This window comes from Pyrgilauda ruficollis, unplaced genomic scaffold (assembly GCF_017590135.1).
Source record: "Pyrgilauda ruficollis isolate IOZ18807 unplaced genomic scaffold, ASM1759013v1 scaffold10, whole genome shotgun sequence".
Lineage (NCBI taxonomy): Eukaryota > Metazoa > Chordata > Aves > Passeriformes > Passeridae > Pyrgilauda > Pyrgilauda ruficollis.
The window spans coordinates 875787-895226 of NW_024508101.1; the positions used below are offsets into that span (position 1 = coordinate 875787).

The 19440-nt window shown below is 53.3% G+C and overlaps 1 protein-coding gene across 1 annotated transcript in view; it reads right to left on the reverse strand.

Annotated features, from left to right (window-relative positions):
• GRM7 (glutamate metabotropic receptor 7) overlaps window positions 1–19440 on the reverse strand; it is a 190095-nt gene that overhangs the window by 110226 nt on the left and 60429 nt on the right. The window contains exon 2 of the mRNA XM_041461946.1: window positions 2330–2546. Coding sequence (XP_041317880.1) covers window positions 2330–2546 — 217 coding nt within the window. The remainder of the gene's footprint in view (window positions 1–2329; window positions 2547–19440) is intronic.

Consider the following 19440-nt stretch of genomic DNA (forward strand, 5'->3'; position numbering starts at 1 on the left):
TGAGGATAATCAGCCTGCTGCAGATTCAAGCCAAAGGCAGGAAACGTGCAGGTGCCCACGGACCAGACCTTCCCTTGTGCCAAGGCAGAGACTGGGAGATGCCAGCAGCTCTCTGGGAGCTGGCAGCCACTGCTCCAGGCTGGGGTGGCTCAGACTGGGGCTGGGCTCCTCCAGCCTGGGCTCTGCCACATCTGCCTGCTCCTGCAGGGCTGCACGGGGACAGCCGGGCAGGGACAGCCAGGCAGGGACAGCCCTGCCACCCCTGCCCAGCTCTGCCCCCAGGTGCCATTTCCAGCCCTTTCCTGACCCTCTCCAGGGCTGCCCAACCCGTTCTGTCAGGAGTTTTCATTAACACCCACCCTGAGCCTCCCCTGGGGCACCTCGAGGCCGTGTCCTCTCCTCCTGTCCCTGTCCCGAGCCCATCCAGCTCCAGGCTCCTGGCAGGGAGGGCAGGGGGCAGTGGCACAGCTCCTGGCAGGGGACAGTGGCACAGCTCCTGGCAGGGAGGGCAGGGGACAGTGGCACAGCTCCTGGCAAGGAGGGCAGGGGGCAGTGGCACAGCTCCTGGCAAGGAGGGCAGGGGGCAGTGGCACAGCTCCTGCCAATGAACACCACGAGGTGGGGCTCTCTGAGGAGGGGCTCACAACCCAAAGGCAGGAAAGGCTCCACTGCCCCCAGGGAAGGTCGGGAGCTGCATCTCCAGTCAGCCCTGCTCCACTAGAGCTCCCAACAACAGGATCTTCTCGCACTGCCCAGGTGTGGAAACCCCAGGGAGCGTGCTGGCAGTGTTAAATCCCATCAGAGCTCCACCTGAGCTGTATGTGCATGGCACAAGGAGCTGAGCACAGCCCTAAGCAGCACTGGGGATTGGATTATCCCATCCCAGGTCTGAGGAGGAGCTTTAGGCACCATCCCTGTCAGTGCCTTCATTCCCAGCATGACCCACATCCCCCTGCACCCCAAGCTGCAGGCACTGCTGGCCTTCAGGCTTTGCTTTCTCTGCAGGAGGCTGAGTTTTGTGCTGGCTGCATGGACAGCTCAGGGAATAAATGTAATTCTGCACAGGGTCCAGAAAATGGGATCCTGCTCTGCAGCCAGAGCCTGTCCTTCACACAGGGAACACATTTTGGGCATGAGTTTGCGACAGTGGGTATTTGCAAATAAAGTCAATTTTAAATTCCAATGAGCACTGGCATTTGTCACTTCCTGCTGTATTAAATCCAAACCCATTTGCTTTAATACCACATAAATATGCATTTGTAGGAACAGAAGAATTTATGCAAATGCGGGTTCCTTGTGTGACACCAACATCAGGAAACAATTCCAGCTCCCCCTCTCCAAGGCCCTTTCCTTTAAGCCCAGTGACTTTCCCTGCTTGCTCCCTGAAGGTGCTGCCAGGAGGGATCCATCAGTTGGGACAGTCTGGGACCCAGCTGGGGCCTGTCCCTGCAGACAGAGCCAGTGCTGTAGGACCAGCCCCGGGCATGGGGACCCCTCCCTGGCAGCTCCTGCCCTGCCTGGGCACTGAGCTGGGCACTGAGCTGCTCTCATTTAGGCAATGCCAGGCAGGTACAGGGTGGGGACCTGCCAGTCCCATTTGGGGAGCACAGCAGAGCCTGCCCTGCCCCGTGCTGATGGGTTCTACCCCCAGAGCCTCTGGAGACAGCCCTTGCATTCGTCACCAGCAGTGAATTCCATCAGCTGCTTTCTCCTCCCCAGCACAGGAACCCACCTCAGACACTGGAGTTTCCAAACCCTTACGAACCCGGACTGCAAATCAGCTTGCCAAGGACTCACACCCAAGGTCTGGCAGTCTCATCCCACACACTGGGCCTGGGGGCTCCACGTCCCACACCAGCAACCCCAGAGCCTTCAGGGGAAAGGTTCTGAATGCCCTGCACTGAGCTGGGCAGGGAAATGCCAAAGCAAAGGACTGAGATCAGGCTGGGCACCAACGGGGCAGCAGCCAGGGCTGTGGCAGCTCACAGCACAGCTCCAGCCTGTGGAGACAAGAGCTCAGCCTTTCCAGACCTGCCTTCTCCCTGTGCCCACACCAGGAACGCTCAGCCAGGGCAGCAGGAGGAGCTGGGTACAACTCAAGGATCTCTATTTCCTCCAGAAGCGACTGAAACCCACTGAGGGTTCCCACTCTCTGAACCTCCACGAGCACTTTAGGAATGACAACATCCAGGAGCCATTGAGGAGCATTGCAAAGAACTGCAGCAGCTTTGGAATCAAATATGAGCTCTAGAAACACACGGTCACATTCGGCACAACACGACACGGATGACTTCCGCAGCGCTTTCTGAGGGACACGGGCGTTGCCTACCTGCCTCTCTGGAAATTTGCATGAAGGACTCGACTCCTTTTTCTCCATAATTCCCTTCAGATGCCAAAGTGGATACATAATTCCATCCCAAAGCTTTCACAATGTCCACCATTGCTTGTGCTTGGAAGGAATCTGGAGGAACCACCCGTGAGAAGAAATCATAGCGCCTGTCATCGCTCAACTCTGGTGCAGTTGAGGCATAACTGATTTGTGGGATCTGTAGAAAAAAACAATTTCTGATAAATACACACATTCACATACTCATGGCACTTCTTGCAGCAGCGGCTAAAGCACCTGGCTTCAGCTGAGCTTTGGCTTTGCTGTGTGCAGCTGCAATTCTGCACCACGCTCCCCTGCAGTCCAAGGAGCAATCCCTTCCTGGCTCCCAGTTTCCCAGACAAGGCTGTGACCCACCTGCACACAGCTCTGGTGCACGTCCAGCTCTCCTTCCCTTGAGGCAATCAAACCAGCACACAAACCCTTGTAACCCCTCACTGCCCTGGTCTCACTGTGCTGGTTTTAGCAGGGTTTGGGATCCTGGCAGGGTGAGGTGAGCTCTGCACTGCCAGCACTGGCTGAAAGCCAGGGAGACCCTTCCTCAGCCTTAGGAGGATGAAGGCTCCAGGCTCAAGGCACAGCAGGTTCAGTTTTTACTCCTTCTGATGAAGAACAGTGTGAAGGTTGCTGAGCAGGGACATCTCTGTCACAGACACAGCCTGGGCACACTCAGCTCTGTCCCAACTCTGCTCCCCCTGCTCTCAGCAGAGTGTGGAGGAGCCTGACAGTGACTCTTGTGACAGAGAGCCCAGAGCACTGCTCAGGGCTGTTCTGCCCTTGCTAAGCAAGGCCCCTGAGCAGCTCCTGAGCTCACATGAACCCCCAAGCCCATTGTGCAATTGTTTGTAACAGTCTGGGACTGCTCCTTAAGTGAAGAAAGCTGGCCTGGCTCTCGCTGGAGACACCAGCTCTGCACTGCCCACAAACCATCCACTCAGCAGCTGAGCCCTGCAGCCCCAGCTTTGGTTCTGCACAGCACTCCACAAGGATTTACCACCTGCAAGTATCTGCCAGCTCTCCTGCCTCCTCAGAAAAACAGATCTGCTCTGCATTGCCCCGGGATCAGCAATGCAAAGGGCTCTGCACCTCTGGCTCACAGAGAGCAGGGCAGGAGGAGAGCGAGGGCTGCTTTCTGCAATCAGCACAAAAGGGAGGCTGAAATACCAGCTTTTATCCGTGGCAACTCTTTGTACTCCAACTTGCCAACAACTGGTTTTTCAACTGAAAATCAAAAGGAGCACATTCTGCACTTCTACAGCAAGCAAAGCTTCTACAGAATTTGCTGCATTGCTTATATTCCTAAGGAGACCTTTTGGATTTTAAGTCTTTTTCCACTGTTCATAAAATATTAACTACTGCTGGCTGCTTCAATCACTTGGAGTATAAAAAGCAGATATTAGGTGTTTTACCAGTGTTTCTAACAGGATATCTAAAAGCAACATAAAGTTATATATGTGTGCCAAGTAGAATTCTCCTCCCGTTTTGTTCAAATACAGGGAGGAAAATCCTTCAGTGGGTGTGCCAGGGACTGCAGCCACCACAATTCCCCTGCCCAGAGTGTCAGAGCTTGTTGCAGACACCTGCAAAAGGCACCTTCTGCTCCTGCCGAGCTCCCATGCACACCAGCAGCATCCCAGTGGCCAAACTGGGCACCCACGAGGTAAAAATCATAAAACCCAACTGCTGCCCACCTGGGAGCTCCACACAGGCACCTCCAGCCCCTGCCAGCACTGAAGTGCACTTGGGAATAAAAATGGATTGCCCAGCTCAGCGAGACCCGAGGGCAGGCTGGGCAGTGTCCTGCTCTCTGCTCCAGGGATGCTGCCCGTGGTGTCACCGGGCAGGGCCAAGGGACAGCCACACAGTTTTACATCACACTGCTCTGCTGAGGGCTTTTCAATTATCCAGATAAATATTTGCTGTCTCGTCACCGTTTTATTTTTCTCTCACTTTGGTAAAATCTGTTCTTTGTCATCACTTCAGAACTGCAGTTGGAAGAAGCAGGATTCCTCTTCCACCACCTTCTCCCCATTTTCTGCTCTGACACACCAGAGAGCTCCAGAGAATCCCAGTGTGCTTCCCAAAGGCTCCAGCCCCTCGGCAGAGGGGCTGTGACCCCCAAGGGACCCCGAGCTCCTGGCCCTTCCCCAGCAGCCCTGCCTCCAGCAGCAGGGCAGGGCTGGAGCTCTCTGAAGGACCCTCAGGAGCTGAGGGAGCATTTCAGTGGTGGGAGAAGCGGATTTTCCTCAGTCCCTGAGTTTGCAGCACACACCACGCTCAGGCTTTCACATGTGCTTAGCCTGGCTGATGTTCTGATGGCAGCAAGGGGGAATGAGTAATGCTGGGAACATTGTCTTAGTCAGTGATTAATTGATGTTAATTTATTTCTAACACTGACCATTATTCTTCATTTATTTCATTTTCTCCTGCTAATGAAGAGCTGTCTCTGGGTCACACTTGTTGTCTTGCTCAAGCTCCTGTTGGAGAGCAGCTGCAGCAGGAGCAGCAGCACAAACACACCAGGGAGCCACCTCAGCCTCTCCTTCCATCCTCAGCCAGCCCCAGCAGCAGCCTGGGACAGCTCAGAGCAAAGCCCACTGAAACACAAACTCTAACAGCTCACCTCAGAGCAAAGCCCACTGAAACACAAACTCTAACAGCTCACCTCAGAGCAAAGCCCACTGAAACACAAACTCTAACAGCTCACCTCAGAGCAAAGCCCACTGAAACACAAACTCCCTGTTCCAGTTTTCCCTTTCAGACTCTCTGGGTGTTGTTACCCAATCCCAAATCCTCCTTCTCTCCCTGCTCAACAGACCCTTTTTTCCAAGAAGAATGACAGAACGTTTGGGTTGCTCACCAAAGGCACGTGTCTGGTCCTGGAACACACAAACCCAGTGCCAGAGCACACAGCAGCCCTCCCTGGGGCTGCAGGACTGCCAAAGCCTGGCCTGCCAAAGCCTGGCCTGCCAAAGCCTGGCCCAGAGTCAGCCCCAGCAGCTGCAAACACCCAAACCAAGCAGTTCTGGTGCTGTGCTGCCTGCAGGGACTGAGCTCAGCCCCTCGTTAAAGGTGATGAGGAAGGTGCACCTGAACCCACCTCAGGCATGACAGCAGCCAGGAGACGTCAGCAAGGCAATTTCCCTGAGGACCTGAGCAATTAAGATAATGCAGGAGTGCCCCTACTGAGACATTAATGAGCTCCTAGCAGGCCAATATGAAGTTCACACTTTGCTGCATTTCTAATTTCAGTTTCCTATGAAGTTTGATTGATTGTGGTTTCCTGGCACCGGGGAAGCTCAGCCTGCTCTGGCAGAGCCCCCCGAGCCCATCCCGTGGGGCAGGGCAGTGCAAACACTGCAAATCCCCCCAAAAACCCAGCTGCACAATGAGCTGCCTGGAGCCTGCCTCAGCTGCAGAGCTCTGTGTGAGCTGATGGCTGATTGACATCTGTCAGGGCTCGGGGTTTATTCCTGCAGAAATTCATCAGGTCAGGGTTTGATCCTCAGCTAGCACAGCTCCTCTTTGTGCCACATCCCCATCTCAAAGTGCAGGACAAACAGCTCCAGCATCCTGCACAGAACTGATACTGAAGCTTCTCCCAGGCTATTTTCTCTGGGCAAAACCCCTCCAGACCCTTCCCATTCTCACTTTGCCTTCTGAGCAGGAAGGAAATCTGGCAGGCAGCTCTAGAAATGCAGATATCCATGGGAAGCTGTCCCTGCCCTTGGCAGGGGGCTGAACAGAGCTTTGAGCTCCCTGGAACCCAAACCACGCTGTGATTCTGTGGAAATTTCACCCAGTACACTAAATAAGGTCAGAGCTTGTGAAGGTAACAGGAACAGATCTCCCTGCTGTTCTCCAGGGGCTGGAACTCCAGCTCAGCGTTTCCCCAGGAGCTGCCAGTCCTGGGGCACAGCACAGGGAACATCTCTGCCTCCTGCTCCCCTCCTGCCCAGCCCTGCCAGCACCAGGAGCCTTCTCCAGCAGCCCCTGCCCTCTCTGTGCCTGGGAGGTGCACAGCAAAACAAATATCACTGCAGGTTTTGCTGCAGGGCTCCCAAAAGAGCTGGAATTGCATTCCCAGTAGCCTCAGGTCATGATGAGAACAGCCCCTGCTAAGGCACTTGGTGGTGATCCCTGCTTACCACCCATCCTCTCTGGGCACTTCCAGGTCGTTTCACAGCCAAGAGTCAAATGTTGCCAATGAGAAAGTGAGGGAGAACAATGAGGAAAGTTTTCATGTAAATCCCTTTCAGGAGCAACAGCAAATATTTCTGAGCAGGGGAAGGAACACTAAGAAATAAAGCCAGAAATGATTAATGGACCTGAATTTTGGTTACACCTGCAGTGGCTCTTTCCAGCATCCTTCCCAGCTGGGTGGGTGAGCTCCATCTCCCACTCCTGGCCACTGTCAGGATTAAGCAGCACCTTTAAAAATTCCCAACTCCTTGTTACCATTATTATTGAGGATAGAGCCCATTACTGGAACAAACACTTGCAAAGCTACTTTGGCTTTCTCCAACAACTGCCCTTCTAACTGAATACACTTGTTTAATTCATTTCAAACCTGAAAAGAGCCCATTTCCAGGCACACAAACCAATCCCCATCCCCACCACAGCTGTCATGAAAAGTCCTGGAAAGACATCTTGAGTGACACTCCCAGCTGGGAGCCTCCTCCACATCTACAGGATCTTTCCTGCTTCCTTTCCTAGAGTGAGAAGTGCTCCTAAACAAATAATTGTAGCAATTAAGGGACAATAATTACAGCAATTAGTACTGTCCACATGGCTCATGGGAGCACTTCATCAGCTCACAAAGCAGGAGAAAAGATCATAAACACCCAGTAAAGTGAGATGTGTCCATAAATATGAGATATCCCATATTTCATCTTGATGACCTGTGCCTGGACCAAGGTCTGCTCGTGACAGTGATGAGCTTATGGCACAGATTGGTTTTTTTATAGAAAAACAGGGGGTGATTTCTTAGCTTTTAAATGCTAAAAGAACCTTGGACTTGAAGAACCTGACTTGAAACCAGGAGGCCCAAAATTGTAATGAAAATGAGTCACAGCACAAAAATAAACATCTTACCCCCTCTAAAGCTGTAGATAAGCTGTCCTTGAATAAACAAGGACATCACCCCTACCTCAACGTGTTCCCATACTGGGGATTAGGACTCAGCCATTTATGCTTTCCTAGGGATGAGTTATTTACTGGAATGCTTCACTTTCCATGCCTGCAGTGCCCAAGGCCAGGCTGGATGGGGCTGGAGCACCTGGGACAGTGGGAGGTGTCCCTGCCATGGCAGGGTGGCACTGGGTGGGATTTAGGGTCCCTCCCAACCCAAACCATCCTGGGGTTCTGTGTCTGTGCTGTGCACAATGGAGAGAGAGGAAGAGCTTGTCTGCCTCTCCCATGCCCTGAACACACCCTGCAAGGTCTTCCAGACGCCAAAATACATTCCCATTCCTCGGGTGTTCAGATTTCCAGCAGCCAGGGCATTCTCAGAAGGGCTCCTGTCACCACCCAGAGTGCTGAGCAGACACTCAGGGTCCCTGCCCTCAGTGATGGCACTGGCAGCACTGGCTGATTTGGTTTCATCTCCTTCCACGTGCACCATTCCCACACCCCTGCTGCATTCCCAGAGGCTGAGGAGCCAGGCTGTGTGAGCAGAGGCAATGCATGGACACCAAGCACACACATTCCTGCAGTGACTGGAGCTCCCACATCCAAACACGGACTCACCAATTCCAGCTCTTCTGAAAATAAATCAGGAGCAGAATATAAACAGAGTGAAGCAGCTTCTATGTTTTATTTATGTGTACACACTGCTCCATTCATCCCAAACAGATAATTGAACCTTATATTGTCTATGCATATTTTAAAAGGTTTTTAATCTGCAAGTATAAATCTCATTGATTTTGAAAGTAGCCCGATAAAGACAACACCAGTAACGACTTATTCAGCAGCCAGGCTGAGACAGAAAATGTTCTTGGTGGCAGAACACAGTTCTGTGAAAGCAATCCACAAACACAGACACACCAAGGCAGCCCAGTGGAACAAAGTGCAGCGTGGGACAAGGGGAAGCACTCATCCTGGTGCTGTTATTGGGCTAAATGAGAGCTGTCAGCCCGGCTGTGAGCACGGCTCAGAACTGCGTTTCTAGGAGAGCTCCACGCTGGTGTCGTGGAAAGCGAGGCTGTGGTTTGAATATTTATTCCTGAACTGCCAATATAGGCAAGAATCTGACAGCCAAGGGGAATAAAGCCTTGGTGCCCTGACAGAGTAACACACCCAACATCCGGCAATACAGATTTAGCTGCGTTAAGAGGTTATTTATTTCTAATTTCTGTGTACAGTTCAGCTTTGGGCAGGCAGCTCAATCCCACAGTGAGCAAACCCAAGTTCCTGTGAACAACTTCCACCAAACAGATATTGCAGAAGCAGGAGCCTGTTCTCATAAAAGTGTTGAGTGGCCTCAGTTAAGGGAGAGCTCAGATAATGGGATCTCCTCCAGCCCCCCGGGTCCTCTGACACCCCAAGGGCACCAGCTGCATTTCAAGCAGTAAATGATGTTTTAAACAGGGTTTCTGGAGCTCATTTCCCTCCGTGCAATATTGGAAGTATTTCTGAATTTAAAAATGTGTCAAGTAATAAAAACCCCCAGGTTTTTAATGTGCTCACACACTGTGGCTGACTGAATGGTTCTGCTTGAGCTTAAACTGTCTGCTTCGGATTGGCACTTTATGAAAACCTTGAGGCAAGAGGAGAGCTGTGAATTATAAAGAATATGTGTAAGCTGCTGCCTGACCTCCCTGCAGCCCTGCTCACCCACGCCTACAAGCCTCAACAGGTTCCTCCTCCTCCTCTTCCTCCCCCCAGGTGTCCCCACACCCGCAGCCAAAGCTCAGGGTGAGATGTGCTCACGGAACTCCAGCAGGAGGTGACCAACCCAGAGCTAGAAAATGAATCCCAATTTACGAGCAGAGCCACAGCCCTGCTCAGCCTGCCCCGGTGGGAGCAGCACCGCTGCTGCCAGCTCCCAGTGACAGCGGGGAGATAAATCCCTGCCCAAGGGCTCCTGGCAGCCCCCCTCGCTGCCAGGGGCACCTGCACAGAGCCACCCGTGGGGACAGGGCCCAGCCACCTGTCACACTGCTGCTGGACACAGGACACGAGCCAGCCGTGCTGCTGTGTGGGGCAGGAGGGGACAGGGCACAGCTGATTGTCCTGGGTCTGCCTGGGCAGGCTGGTCTGACTTCTGCTGTAAGCTGGTTCCAGAGACTGCCATGGTCTAAGTGATAACACCTCAGTCATCCATTCTTCATGCTCCCTTTTCTACCAACAGATTTGGGCAAGCAGCTCAATACCACAGAGAGCAAACCCAGACTCCTGTGAACAGCTCACTGAACAGACACTGCAGAAGCAGGAGCCCGTTCTCATTGAAATGTCTGAGTGGCCTCATGGAGACCACTACAAATCATCTCCTTCTACAGCACAAAACCCAGAACAGCATTTCAGAGCATCCGAGGTGTGCCAAGTTTCAAGGGCAGCCAGGAAGAGAAAACCCTGTAGGAGCAAGGGCCCAGCTGGTATCCTCACCTCCCAACCAGTGTGCAAAACATCAAAAACTCCTGCCATTTCAGCAAACAGCACAAATGTTCTCAGAGAAGGGATGATGTGCTCCAGGTAAGAACAGCCTTTAGTCCAAGCGCTCCTTGCTGCAGCAGCCACACTCCAGGATGCTGGAGGTCACTCCTCCACCACACAGTCTGTGCCTCCAGCCAGAGTTACTGCCTGCTCAGCAAGGAGGGCTCCACCAGAGACAAAGCACTAGGCTGGAAACACCCCAAGATCAAGTCCAACCCTTCCCCAGCACTGCTGCCTGCACCACTGCCCCGTGTCCCCAAGGGCCACATCCACAGGGCTTTGAAACCCCCCGGGATGGGGACCCCCAACTCCCCAGGCAGCTGTGCCAGGGCTGGGCAGCCCTTTCCATGCAGAAATTGTTCCTGAAATCCAGCTTAGCCCTCCCCAGCCCAGCCTGAGCCGTTCCTCTCCTCCTGTCCCTGTTCCCTGGGGCAGAGCCCCCCGGCTGTCCCCTCCTGGCAGGAGCTGTGCAGAGCCACAAGGGCCCCCCTGAGCTCCTTTTCTCCAGGCTGAGCCCCTTCCCAGACCCTCAGGAATTCTCCATTCCCTTCCCAGCTCCTCAGGAATTCTCCATTCCCTTCCCAGCTCCTCAGGAATTCTCCAGCCTCTTCCCAGCCCCTCAGGAATTCTCCATTCCCTTCCCAGCTCCTCAGGAATTCTCCAGCCTCTTCCCAGCCCCTCAGGAATTCTCCATTCCCTTCCCAGCTCCTCAGGAATTCTCCAGCCTCTTCCCAGCCCCTCAGGAATTCTCCATTCCCTTCCCAGCTCCTCAGGAATTCTCCATTCCCTTCCCAGCTCCTCAGGAATTCTCCATTCCCTTCCCAGCCCCTCCAGAGCTCCCCTGCACTGGGGAGCAGCAGCAGCAGCCAGGAGGGGCTCAGAGAGGACAAACTGTTCCATCATCTGCAAGGTCAGACGTGTCCTCCTCGAGTCCCAAGTATTTAATATTCCTTCTGAGGGTGTGGGAGCACGGCTGGCCGGGGTGGGGATGGTTCCACCAGGGACACTGAGGGATTATATTTAGCCCGCCTTTGATTTCATGTTTTCTTTAATCCAAAATAAACATTATCACAAGTAAAAAGGCCTGTTGTGTCCTCTGAGCATCAGAAACAGAGCAAGGTCCTTCAGAACACACACTGGGTATAAAGGAGAGTGAGAAAATGCAGTGAGGAGAGATGTGAGCGAGAATGGATTGTAATTATGGGAGAAATCTGCATTTGACATTTCTCCCACTACATATCCAAGAGTTATAGGGTATAATGAAGTTCCAGTGAATATCTGTACCTTTTATTCCCTTATATTTCATCTCTGGCCTTTCACAAAGTGCATCATCACCATGTAATTCTACAGATATCCAAATATTTCTGCATTATTACAGGAAAAACCACAAGGCAATCACACTTTTACCTTCACTGGTTTTCTTCACCTCAACATTGAGCTTGCCAGCTAAATAATTACATTTCTTCTTATCTAACTTGTGGGAAAACAAATTCAATAACAGAAATACAGTCAGAAAGACGAATACTTAGGGGAGAATAATTTTCAGACTTAAACTTCACAAGCTCAATAGATTATTCTGGACACTGGATAATTACCCTGCATGTCTTTATCACAAAAGTGCCCGGACATTTTAATTAATCCAAATTATTTTCTAAGGGCCATGTTATTAGACTCATGCAGGAATGGCCTGATATAGAAATATTTTTATTTTTGCAGAGGTCTCTAAGAGCTCAGCCTTGCAGCCCCCTGATGAAAACCACACCAGAGCAGCTCCTTGCCCTGCCTGGAGCCAGCCCAGAGCCAGCAGAGGAGCCCAGGAACCTGCAGGAGGAGCTGCCCAGCCTGAGCAGGGTCTCCCTTAAAAATAAAAACCAGTGCCCAGTGCTGATTTCATCCAGAGCACCCACCCCAGCCCACAACCTGTGTCCTTGATAAAACTGATCCTAAAGCACACCAACAAACAAAGCTGATCCTAAACCCTAAACCAGGCCAACAAACAAAACTGATCCTAAACCACACTCACAAACAAAACCAATCTTAAACCCTAAACCAGGCCAACAAACAAAGCTGATCCTAAACCCTAAACCAGGCCAACAAACAAAACTGATCCTAAACCACACCAAAAACAAAACTGATCCTAAACCACACCCACAAATGAAACCAATCCTAAACCCTAAACCAGGCCAACAAACAAAGCTGATCCTAAACCCTAAACCACGCCAACAACAAAACTGATCCTAAACCACACCCACAAACAAAACCAATCCTAAACCCTAAACCAGGCCAACAAACAAAACTGATGCTAAACCACACCAACAACCAAACCTGATCCTAAACCACCCCACAGCCACTTCCACTGACCAAACCAACCCTTCCATCTGCACCTGCCTTGCTCTTATTTTTGCAGTGTTATTTCATCATTAACTCCATTTTCAGTCATTAAAAAAGGTTGACAGTTCTCCACCGAGTGTCCTTTGGAAGTTCCATGTGTCAAATTTGGTGTAAATTGCTGTCAGTGCTCAATAAATGGGATAGTCAAGTGAGGGTCCTTCAAACAAAACAGCTGGGTCTGCAGCACACCTCGAGCAAAGCAGGTGTGGTTTGTTTCCTCTCCTGAGAGCAGAACTGTCACACAAGACCTGACCTGTTCTACCTGGCAAGGGGCACAGAGCTGGCCTCATTTACAGCTTGGAACAAAGAGTACAGAATAAAGAGCAGATAAAGCCATGAGCACTCAGATTCTAAAACACCTGCAAACCAAACTTGATGGTTCATCCCTGCAATTCCTTCGGCAGAAAAAAATCCCCAGGCACTCTGGAAATGGGAATGGTATCTGGAGGAGCCTCCCACCAAAATTTGGAGCAGCTTTGTCGGCAGCAGCCTGAGGAGCTGGGCTGTGTGGCACTGGATGGTTCCCCAGGCAGCGCCCACAAAGTGGCTGCAAGCTCTGAGACATCAAAGTAAAGGGCTCTTGGGCAGCCCTGGATTTCCTCCCCTTCCTCCCGTTACACATAGGTAAAGATGTTATAAGAGAAAGGCCTTAGAAAATCAGGCCTTGCTCTGCTGAATTACCAACAGGCATGTAAGTTCTCGTAAGGAAAAAATAGTAGAATAACATAAATTATTCTTGTAGAGAAAAAAACAGTCTGCACCTGCAAAAACAAGAAATCTGTTCCACAAGAATCAGTGAAGAAAATATGTAAATATATCTAGAGAGAAAATATATATCATAGATATATTCAGTAGTCCTTACCAACCAAGGAACTGAGTTTCACTGTACTGCTGACCAGTCAGGTTTAACACAGTGCCTTCTGATATCTCCTACAAATGTGAACTATGTGAATAAAGAATTGGCTTTTCTGCATGAAAAAACTGAGTGCCCAGGATTCCCCAGCCTGTCCCGGTGCCCAGGATTCCCCAGCCCAGGATTTTCCGGTCTGTCCCAGTGCCCAGGATTCCCCAGCCTGTCCCGGTGCCCAGGATTCCCCAGCCCAGGATTTTCCGGTCTGTCCCAGTGCCCAGGATTTCCCTGCCTGTCCCCGTGCCCAGGATTTTCCCTGCCTGTCCCAGTGCCCAGGATTCCCCTGGCCTGTCCCAGTGCCCAGGATTCCCTGGCCTGTCCCCGTGCCCAGGATCTCCCTGTGATGGGATGGACAGGGAGCTGCTGGGATAGGATGGGGCTGGACAGGGAGCTGCTGGGATGGGGATGGGATGGACAGAGAGCTGCTGGGATGGGGATGGACAGGGAGATGCTGGGATGGGGATGGGGATGGGATGTCCCCCGTCAGCCCCTGACCAGCAGGGCCATCCCAGCCCGTGGGGAATCAGCCAAGCTCCGCCAGCCCGGAGCCCCTGCGGGGCTGGAGCTCCCTGCAAGAACAGATTGGCCCTTCCAGCCCTGTTTGTCCAACCGGGAGAGGGGGATGGACAATGGGGCTTTGCTCTCCACTTGGAAATGGTGGGGAATCCAAAGGGAAGCAGCAGCCGCGGATGTCCAGACGCCGCTGTGAGCTTTCCCAGGCACGCCGGGCTGCCTCTGCCCCGCGCTCAGCCCCGAGTGACAAATGAAACCCCAGACACTGCTCCAGGCGCTTCTGCAGCTCCTGCTCCGAGGCACAGCAGCATCTCATGGACGCTGGTGGCGCTTGGGGACCGCCACCCCGTGCCCTCGGCTCCCAGCAGTGCCACTCGCATCCCTCGCTGCCAGCCTTAGGAACGCCACACCGTTTGTCTCCTCCTTCATTGCATCTCCCGCAATCCCCTGCCCTCCAGTTATTTATTCCTCTGGAGGGCAAAAGCACGGCGCAAAGGAACCAGGCCCCTGTGCATTCTTCATCAAGATCTGCAGAGCGGCTGCTAATTACTGCAGGGCAGCTGTGCCCCGCCGGGCTGGAGCAGGGGCTCCCGGCGGTGCCAGCCCTGCCCAACCTGCCCAGTGTGCCCAGCCCAGCCCTGCCCTGCCCATCCCTGCCCAGCCCAGCCCTGCCCACCGGCACAGCAATGGGCTTCTGGAACGCCGTGTTTTGCTATCACAAGCAACCAACAGGAAAATTAGCATTGTAAAATGGCAACCTCGTTTAGATAAGCACCCTGTGAATCCATCTAATTTGTATACAGAGTCATTCTGTGGTCACAGCCCAGTGCCTCCAGCCTCTCTGTTTTCTCCTGCTGCCCCCGCTCCTAAACAGAGCTCTGGGAGTGTCCCGAGGCAGCTGCCAGCACCGAGAGCAGGACAGGACTGTCCCTGCCTGGGCACTGCCACCTCCCTGGGCTCCAAACCTTCAGCAATGCCCCAAACGTCCTCACCCAGCTGCTCACGGGGCTCTTCTGGAGCTGCACAAGGGCCCTGAGCCCTCTGCACTGTCACAGCACCTGCTCCAGGTACCCCCTGGGGAGTGGTGGCACCTGTGGGCACAGGCAGGAGTGGCACAGGTGCCACACAGCCCCCAGAGTGGCACAGGTGCCAGGACAGCCCCAGAGTGGCACAGGTGCCACACAGCCCCAGAGTGGCACAGGTGCCACACAGCCTCCAGAGTGGCACAGGTGCCAGGACAGCCCCAGAGTGGCACAGGTGCCACACAGCCCCCAGAGTGGCACAGGTGCCACACGACCCCAGAGTGGCACAGGTGCCACACAGCCCCCAGAGTGGCACAGGTGCCACACAGCCCCCAGAGTGGCACAGGTGCCAGGACAGCCCCAGAGTGGCACAGGTGCCACACGACCCCAGAGTGGCACAGGTGCCAGGACAGCCTGACTGCACAGCTGGCCAGGTCCCTGCCCCACTCCCCCCTCTTGCAGCCACATCCCTTGTGGGATTTGTCCTCCTGCAGGTTTTCCCCAGGCAGGAACGCCAGGAGATGTCACCAGCCATCCTGGCAGCCCGGGAATCACCACGTTTGATAACAGAGAGCTGACAGGGAAACTCGACAAACAGAATCCTTTGCACTTCCCTGCTGTCCCGGTCCATCCGCATTACCCCAGACATGCAGGAGATCTCTATCCATCAGGTGCTTGCACCAGTTCCATCACCATGGCATCACAGAGCTCTCAACTCTTTAAAAATAGATCTGATAGCATTTTCTCGTTATTTCTTCCTTCCAAGCTTTGCAGAGAAATGCTGGGATCACTTACGGCGTTATTTTATTTATTCCTTTGTTTGTGAAAGAGGCTGAGCGAAGCACTTCGCCTCCCTTCCTGCCAAGAGAGGGAAAGGAAAAAAGGGGAGTGCAGAGGAAGGTAAAGGGCTGTCTGTTGGTGCGGGGTCCCAGCACGTGTGATGCTCACACGTCCCTGGGGTGGCTCCCCAGCCCAGCCCAGCCCCAGACTGCACAGCTGGGACAGGAGACAGAAAGGAAGGAGCTCTGTGGAGCTGAGAGCGATCCTAGAGAGCCTGGATTAATTAATTAGTGCAGACACGCCGGCTCGGGAGCAGGCACTGCAATGCTGCTGCATTTCCTCTTCAGCTGCACACCGGAGGCCAGGCTGGCCCAGCCCCAGCCCCAGGGGCTCTGCTGGGATCCCAGGCACAGGGAAAGGCAGATCCATCACCACACAAATGGTCCTCAGATCCCCTTCCTTCCCTGCTCCACCAGCCCCTGTGCTTCCCAGGCTACAGCAGATCCGGCTGTGATGGGAATTCCGATGGGAATTCTCTGTATTTGCTCTTGTACCATCCCTCTCAACAAGATTTTTGTCTAACGAGACGGCAAGAGCCGCGCAGATCTCCTGCCCCTCCTGGGACTGGCACAGCCCTGCCAGCCCCTCCGGGGGATGGCACAGCCCTGCCAGCCCCTCCGGGGGATGGCACAGCCCTGCCAGCCCCTCCTGGGCACGGCACAGCCCTGCCAGCCCCTCCTGGGCACGGCACAGCCCTGCCAGCCCCTCCCGGGGGATGGCACAGCCCTGCCAGCCCCTCCTGGGACTGGCACAGCCCTGCCAGCTCCTCCTGGGACTGGCACAGCTCAGCCAGCTCCTCCTGGGACTGGCACAGCCCTGCAGCCCCTCCTGGGCACGGCACAGCCCTGCCAGCCCCTCCTGGGCACGGCACAGCCCTGCCAGCCCCTCCTGAGACTGGCACAGCCCTGCCAGCCTGCAGCTCACACTGGTGGCCACTCCAAGCACCAGTTAACCCCAGAGATTTATCCCACCCCATTTTGCCACCATAATCGAGCAGGAAGAGACACTAATTAGCAGGGAGCTGTTGCAGGGATGCATGAATATTAATGCCACCGTCCAAACTAATTTCCCCAATTACTGCTGTTACAGCAGCTCCATTACAATCCACAAACCCGGGCTGATATGAAGATCTCCCTAACAGGGGAGTGAGAACAGCTGCTGGAGAGCCCACCACGCCTCAGCTGACACTAACAAGGTTAATTTTTCCCCTGTAGAAAATTACAGAAGTCTGTAAATATTTTAAGAATAAAAGCAGCCTTTCCCTCCTGGTATAAATATTCTGCTGTCAAATCCACAGGGAGGTTCCTTGAGCCTGAGCCCAAGGAAGTTTGTGATCTCCTGAACTCCCAAGCGTGCAGCACTGAACACTGAGAGAGACAGAAAGACCCATTAAACCAATGAGCTGGCTCCTGCTTTGGGATCTTTAGTCCAGATTTCACATTGCTACTCCCCTCTGAAGTGTCTGTGCTCAGGAACTCATCAGTCTGTGACATGGCTGAATGATTATATGACATGTTAGAGCTTAAATGCACTTTTATTATGCATAAAGCATTACATTTTTGTATTTATTTCCTTTTGCAATGCTTTTTTACCCCTCTGCAAACACAGCCGACACTTGGAAATGATAAAGCTAAAACCTCTGCAATGACAAAGAAATTACATCTTTTCCAGAGGAAAAGGAACCACTGCATACACTCAGATACATGACTGGGTTGCACTGGTTCAGAAGAAGGGTGAAACAGCAGCTCTGCTCCTGAGGATGCCCAGGGCTGGGCTGAATCACCCACCCTGCAGATCCACAGCCCTGGGAGAGCAGCAAGAGCTGAGCTCCCAGCCAAGGCAACAAACACATGTGGTGGTGACAGAGATGAATTCCCAGTGCTGGCTGACCAGACCCCATGAGCACAGCCCAGCTCCAGCCCAGGAGCACAGCCCCTGCAAGGCAAACAGCCAGGTAAACACTCGTCTGGCTTCCCAACTGAAAGGGAAAGGTGGGAGCAGTGGGCAGGACAAGGCAACAGCACCTTCCAGTAGACAAATCCCAGAATCCTGGATTATTTGGGGTTGGAAGGGACCTCTGGAGACCAGCCAGTCCAACCCCTGCCCAGCAGGGTCAGCTGGAGCAGTGACACAGAACACGTCCAGGTGGTTTGGGATGTCCCCAGAGAAGGGAACCCCACAATTCCCTGGGCAGCTGCTCCAGGGCTCTGCCCCTCCACGGAAAGCTCTGCCCCATGCTGAGGTGGAACTCGGTGTGTTTTAGTTTATAGCCAAATTCCTGACAAAACCCAGCTTCCAGTGACAGCCCAGGCTCCTGGAACAAGCAAACCTGGCCTCAGCCTGGCACCTTTTCTACCCCAGACCTGACTGAACACTGAACCTGCACCAGCCCCGGGCCTGGCGCTTCCCAGAGATCTTCTGCACTCCAGGGAAACACAGCACAGCGTAATGAACAGCAGCACAAACACAGGGGCCAAGCACAGATGGGTTTTCCTGGTGCTTATGATATGCAGAAGTAGGGAAAACCCAAACGAAGCAAAAAGCCCTCGGTGATGATCAGTGTCAGAGGAAGATGTCAAAAACCACGTTCAAAACCACCCAGATGAGGCTGTGCTGGACCAGATGCAAAGCTGAGCAAGGGTTTGACATGATCTCCAGCTCTAAACACCAGGCTGCCTGGGAGCAGCCTGCACACACAGGAGCCTTTGAGAGGTTTTTTCTCTGCTTCCACCTGCTGGTCAGACCATCCTCAATCCAGCGGGATCAGCACTGCGGGGACTCAGACCCGGGGACGGGGAGGGCTGGGCTGGCCTGGCCAAAGCCCAGAGGCTGCTCTGGGGCTCTGTGACATTCCCAGAGAGCACAGTGGGACATGCAGCAGCTCCTGACTCGCTGTGATCAGCCCCAGTGCCATGGCCTACAGTTATTGTCTGAATAATGACACATTTCTTCCTTGGGTGGTGCTGACAAATCCAGTGAGCTGGACACTCACTCTGTCAGAGAGCCCCAGAACCCCAGTGCCAGTGATGAGCCCCAGTGCCTACAGTTATTGTCTGCATGATGCCATTTCTTCCTTGGGTGGTGCTGACCCGTTCCTGTGAAGTGCTGGGCACTGTATTGCCCATTACAGAAACAAAATAAACCTGCAATGCAGCCTCGTGACAGCACCATCATTTCTGTGGTAATGCCAACAAAGAGTTTAACAAATAATTCTGGGGGTGAAAAGCAGTCCCAGTGTATTTCAGATTTATGTTTCCCAAAGGGACACTGCCTGAAAATTGGAAGAGGCTCATGGAACTCGTTCCTTGAGATAATTGCTGTTAATGGCTTTCCTGCAGGATGAACAAGGACTCAGAGCTCACTTCTGCTGGGATGTGCACTCCAGTGCCTCCATCAGATGTGCACCCACAGCTCCAGCTCACCCCCACTCACGGAATGGACAGGGATGGCTTGCACAGAAAGTGAAACCCTCCTGCCAAGCAGCAACAGCAGATCCTCTGCACCTCCTGCCAGGGAATTAATTCTGTCCAAATCCCAGAGCTCCAACAGCCACAGCCCAGCGGGGAGCAGCAGGTGAAACACGGCATGGGGGCTCCCCACACTGCCTGCTCAACAGGACCAAACAGCCTCAGGTGTGCCAAGGATGCTCACGCTGCACACCAGCAAACACTTCTTCACAAAAGCTCTGGCAAGCTGCGGCACAGCTGCCCAGGGAAGTGGTGGAA